The 5716-nt window shown below is 36.1% G+C and overlaps 1 protein-coding gene across 1 annotated transcript; it reads right to left on the bottom strand.

Moving 5' to 3' along the window:
* Nucleotides 1-2837: 2837 nt before the first annotated feature.
* Nucleotides 2838-4175, bottom strand: LOC143235620 (uncharacterized). The gene has a single exon (XM_076473853.1). The coding sequence runs from the start codon at nt 4173-4175 to the stop codon at nt 2838-2840; it is 1338 nt and encodes a 445-aa protein (XP_076329968.1).
* Between the last annotated feature and the right edge of the window lie 1541 nt (nt 4176-5716).

Below are 5716 nucleotides of genomic sequence, written 5' to 3'. Positions count from 1 at the left end.
TGGAAAATGGGTAAATTTAAAAATTTCTTTACCCAGGTCACAAAAGCAAAGTTTGAAGTGAAAAATAGGTCTCTTCCATTTACTTTAGGCATAAACAATTGGGAAATAATACTTTCTGCCCATGAACAAGAAAAGTAAAAATTTTGTTACATAATGTAATTAATATTAATAGCATTTACATGGCATGGTTGTATAATTAATAATAATAGCATCTGTTTGTTTATTTTTTTAAATTTCGCACAAAGCTACTCGAGGGCTATATGTGCTGATATCTCTTCTTTCACTGCATGTTGTATAAGATTCTACGTTTTCTTACATCCTACAAACAATTTAATCTTCCTGATAAACGCAGACTGTTTGTTTTGTGTCTTATCGAATTTTGCTCAAAGCTACACAAGGGCTATTAACGCTAAAGACCTTAATTTTGAAGGTGTGAGCTAGAGGGAATTCAAATGGTCAACAGTACCCGTCACTAACTCTTGGGATGCTCTAATTGATTAGTGAGAATGCATCCGTGGTTCATCAAAGTCTTGAGAACATTATTACTTTGTGTAACTTTGAGGTCAACAACAACAAACCAACCAATCTCTATTCTCAGGAGGACGCATGAATGTCATATTTAACTTCTCTTAATTTCAATCTTCTAACAGCTTGTCCTATTTGTTGTGGATTTCCCCCGCTAGCCTTGTAATTGTTATACTGTGTCTTTATATTTCTAACTAACACATGTTACTCATCGTGACATGGCTTATTTTGTTTTCATTTTACCTAAAAATATATCTATTCACTTAACGTGTTTCGTATTACAAGCTCTATTTGTGAAAAAAAAAAATGGGGATAAATCATTAATTAGTTTATTTAATTGTAATGGTTGAATCCAGATCGTAAACTGGTGACAACACCAGAAGCTGTGTCCAAAGAACCAGTTTTGAGTGATCGGTGAAAGATGTCAGTTAATGATATATTTCTATGTTAATGGGAGGCTGCAATTTGTAGTTCAAAGGTTAAATCCATCTTACTGTTAAACGTCAGCGTTTCCTTCGCTCTTCCAAGAACCTCAACGGTTTGAAGAAACAATAACTGAGGAACTTCTATTTATGCTCTGGAATATTACAATAGTTTCAGATAAAGTTTTTTTTAATAAAGAGAGAATTTCTACTCTCGTTACATCTGGTTTAAATAATGAGTTGATTTTCAGTAATACAGCAAGAGTACATTTTTCTTAAATTATTTGAACAGTTTAGGTAGTTAACATTAGTATTAAACATAATACTCTGCATTATTGTTTTTCACGTTCAGGTTTCTTTTCATGAATATAATTTATAAAGTTTTACATTTACTAATTAAAGCTATAATTTATTTTCCATCTCTATATGTAATTGTTTTCTCGATCAAATTCTACTCTTCTTACATATATGTCTTATCTATAAACGTATAAGTTAATCTTTATTTTCCCACTATGTGTTGTGCTATTCTTAGTTTGCTGAGATTTTGAACGAAACATTATTAAAGAGGCCCGGCATGGCCAGGTGGTTAAGGCATTCGACTCGTAATCTTAGAGTCGCGGGTTCGTATCCACGTCACACCAAACATGTTCGTACTTTCAGTCGTGGGGGCGTGGTCATGTGACGGTCAATGCCACTATTCGTTGATAAAAGAGCATCACAAAAGATGGTGGTAGGTGGTGATGATTAGTTGCCTTCCCTCTATTCTTACACTGCAAAATTAGAGACGGTTAGCGCAAATAGCCCTCGTGCAGCTTTGCGCGAAGTTCAAAACAAACAAACAAAGAGGTATAAGAGATATGCGAGCGTGATAATTGCTAACGTGATATAATTAAATCAGGAATTGTCTTAGAACTTTCAGTTTGCATTCTAGAAACGAGAATAAGACAAAAGAAAGGAACTGTTGGAAAACTAAAGTCGTCCAGAAAGACAACTATATCGCAAAATCATTTATATTTCATTGAAGAACGTTTCTAATCGTCATTTAAGCTGGCTTGGCAAAATATGCTGCTTTAAACTTACCACACTGTTCGTTTGGTATGGTACGTTTCATTTTCATTCTACCTTAAATGTTTATTAGATTGCTCCTCAGTAGCAGAGCATATGTCTGTGGACTCTTAACTGCTAGAAACTGGGTTTCGATACCTTTGAATATATTACAGAGAGTAATATATATGTCTGAAAACTCGTTGTATATCCCAGTATGTCTGTGGTCCTGTGTTTCATTTATAAATGAAAAAAATAACTCAGTAATTGTTGATACATCATGTTTAGGTATTAATAGGACCAATCTTCTTATCTAATAAACGAAGTGCCGAAAGACCACACGTTCTGTTGACATTACCCTCAGTGCTTAGAAATTTAACAACTAAGAAAGTATGCGTTATTTCTTTGAGTTCTTGGAATAGGTACTTAGAGTATGGCAAAATTTTTGATAAATATTTTTGTCTAAGGTGCAGCTGTGTTGCGTTGTACAATATAAACATAATGTACTGAGTGAAGTAAAGAATGAACTCTATTACTCTAAAGATGCTAGGACTAATTTTACTTTAGAATGCGCTAATCTTGATTGTAAATGCTTCGTTACATTTCTTGCATAGGATCGTGTGAGATAGAGGTAAGTTACTTACAAACTTACACTGCTAAAATCTAGGGTTCGATTCCTCGCTGTGGACACAGCAGATAATCCAACGTGACTTTGCTCTTAAGAACAAACAAACAAACCACACACGAGAAATATTTTTAACGAAAGTTAATTTCCACTGTCAAATTTCAAGACGGAGTGATCGACATCTCGGAATTGTAATACAAATATCAGCGTAAAATAAAGAATTATGAAAGTATTCCCCATTGTTTCACAAGTTCGATCATTTTATTTCCAAATTTCAATGGAAGACTTGGATCGTAAACGGTGGCGTTGCTGTTCCTTTGGTTGGCAAAGTTTCCGCAATCGATTCTTTTGTCGTAGTTGACCCCATGGCGGTAATGGTGGCTAAAACCAATCTGGTCGGGTACTAAGTATCGCCTCGATCTCGGTAACAAGTGTGCAACACGATGCACGCAGCCGTGATGTTCCAGCTCGGCAATTTTAGTAATATAGCGAGACCTTTCGTAGCCCTCGGTGTTATTAGTTTTCATTGTTTTAAGCAGGGTGTTGAACTGAAAAGAGACGTTTTGGACAGGAAACGATGGGTAATCGAGACAGTAAAGAACATGTCTGAAAAGATACTCTCCACAGCAGTCTCCAGAGAACTTTCGCTCTTCGCTCTTCAGGAGATCTTGTAATGTTTCATGCTGCACAGGAAAAATAAACTCATCCAGGTCAATATACAGACCATACTCATACTGAAACATATGTCTATACATACAATCTTGGATAGATATAACCTGGGCACGCTCGCTCCATTTGCGGTTATCTGTTTCTCCGTGTTTAGCAAAGGGTAACACGTCCAGCGAAACGCCCGCCTTCTTTAATTGTTCGAGTATTGTTAACACTTTTTCCGAACAGCCAGCGTCGTAAAAAACAAAATGGCTGACACCAACAACGGTGTAGTAAGCAACTATTTCTATAACTTGCATATATCCATCAAAATCACCATACATCGGAGTTGTACATACCACAGTTTTATTCGTTAGGTTCGTCTTCTTTGGATAGTGAACCTTTATCCAGTGCATTGGCTTCGCCATCTCATTTGATATGATGGAAACAGCAATTGGGTGCTGGTCGGGTGGCACGAGGCAACGAAACTCAATGCTTCCGCCATCATAGCACTTTGCAGAAAACCGGTATCGACCTTGCAAAGGCCGAGTTAGAATTCTTCTAGAGCTTGATCCTCCAAACTGCAAAATACAACGAACATTATCGAAGTTTTGAAAGTTAAGTCCAACCTTCCCAAAGATGCGGATTAGAGGTCCCGTGCCAGAGTTCGACGGCCGATCATCCCAGAAAGCAGAATAAATATAGATTTCCGGAATTACAATGCGCCAAAAGTCGGTTGGATCAACACTTTCGTTTTGAAAGTATTTATTCTCATGTAAGAATTCCAAACGAGAAATAAATTCTTTGTCTTTAACGTTTTCCAAGTTCACTTTCATGATATAATTCTGTGGCTCATTCACTACACTATCTGAATCATTTTCAGTCTGTAATTTAAGCAAATATTTGTCCATCTTATCATTCGCTCTAAACTTAATACTTATCAGGAATACCGCAGTGATGCTAAAAATAAGCAGGGTTTTCTTCTTTAATTTAATAAATTTCATTTCTTTTTTTGCACTAGAACGTATCTGAAAGAAAGCTTCATGCAATGCAGCTTTCCTCATGTGGCACAACTGAAACAGTTGGTTTTTATCGGCGACTGATGTACTAAAAACAAGCAGTATACCAGATGACACGTGGTGTGCAGTTCCTACCTGAGTATTTTATATAACACGAAATAAACTCTCCAATCCAACATGCGGGCAAAAAAATAACAGCATATGTGAAATACACTATACTAGCAACGTTTTCGAAGTTTAACTGTAAAAATATGTTTGTGTTAGTTAATCTCTGAGATAGATGGTGAGTTAAAATGATTCACACAGTGTTTTATTTTAAGTATTTTTCATTACAATGTAACAAGCATAAAAATACGATTAGCACGAAAACTGAGTAAAACTTACGTTACACGCACACAAGTATATATATACATGTGATTATTATGTGAAACTTCTGTTATCGATTTGTTCTATGTGAACGGTAGGATAATTAATGCCAATAACTACGTAGCATGTTAGGATAATTAACATCAAAGCATCTACGTGGCATGGTAGAGTAATTAATATCCATAACATCTGCGTAGCAGGGTTGGATAACTAATATTATTAGCATTTACATGGCAATTTAAGCTCTTTATTTGAATAGTGATGCTTTCCTAACGTTTAATAAGTAAAATTAACCAGTTCTTAAGAAACATCTTAATACGTTCGTAGGAGGTGTTAGAGAGAACTTTACGGTACAGATACTGTGCTTTGTTTCAGGCCCCCACTTGTACAGCGGTATGTCTGCGGATTTACAACGCTAAAATCAGCGGTTCGACTTTCCTCGGTGAGCTGAGTAGACAGCCTCTTGTGGCTTTGCTACACGAAAACACACCTTTGTCTTATACGTACATTACACTATGTAACACAAATTTTGTTCCTGGATAGTATGTGTTATTTCTTAATTGCTCATGTTGTAAAAGTACAGAAAATGGCCATTATTCCCTTCAAACTTTCCTTTTGTAGCCTGGATAATGAAATTTAGAAATTAACCTATTTTCTATGTAAAAAACGGGCAAATTTTCACATTTTCATTTACATAAGGTCTGAATAAAACAACATATGAATCAAGATTTACATGTATTTCTACTCAAGTAATACAAAAATGTTTAGAAGTGAGTAGTTTTTCGAGATTTGCAACTGTAATGTAAATCACTTTCACGCATTAGCCCCCAAATATAGTCTCCCATCATGTTTTCGTTATATGCTTCTTGGTAGCTTTAAAGTCCAATATATCTTAGTGGAAGTGCTCGCCTTGCTCCTCTGACCGTAGTTTTCCACTAGAGCCTCCACCAGTTACACATAATTTTCGGCCTTGTGACTGCCCAAGAAGCCTCGAACCACTGCGACACAGCTGCCCCAAGGTTTTATTTTCCCCTTCCTACTGAGCTTCTTGGGAAATTCTGTGCACT

This window comes from Tachypleus tridentatus, chromosome 12 (assembly GCF_004210375.1).
Source record: "Tachypleus tridentatus isolate NWPU-2018 chromosome 12, ASM421037v1, whole genome shotgun sequence".
Taxonomy (NCBI): domain Eukaryota; kingdom Metazoa; phylum Arthropoda; class Merostomata; order Xiphosura; family Limulidae; genus Tachypleus; species Tachypleus tridentatus.
The sequence above is the reverse complement of the archived record's forward strand: the minus strand, read 5'-3'. Positions and strand labels throughout refer to the sequence as shown.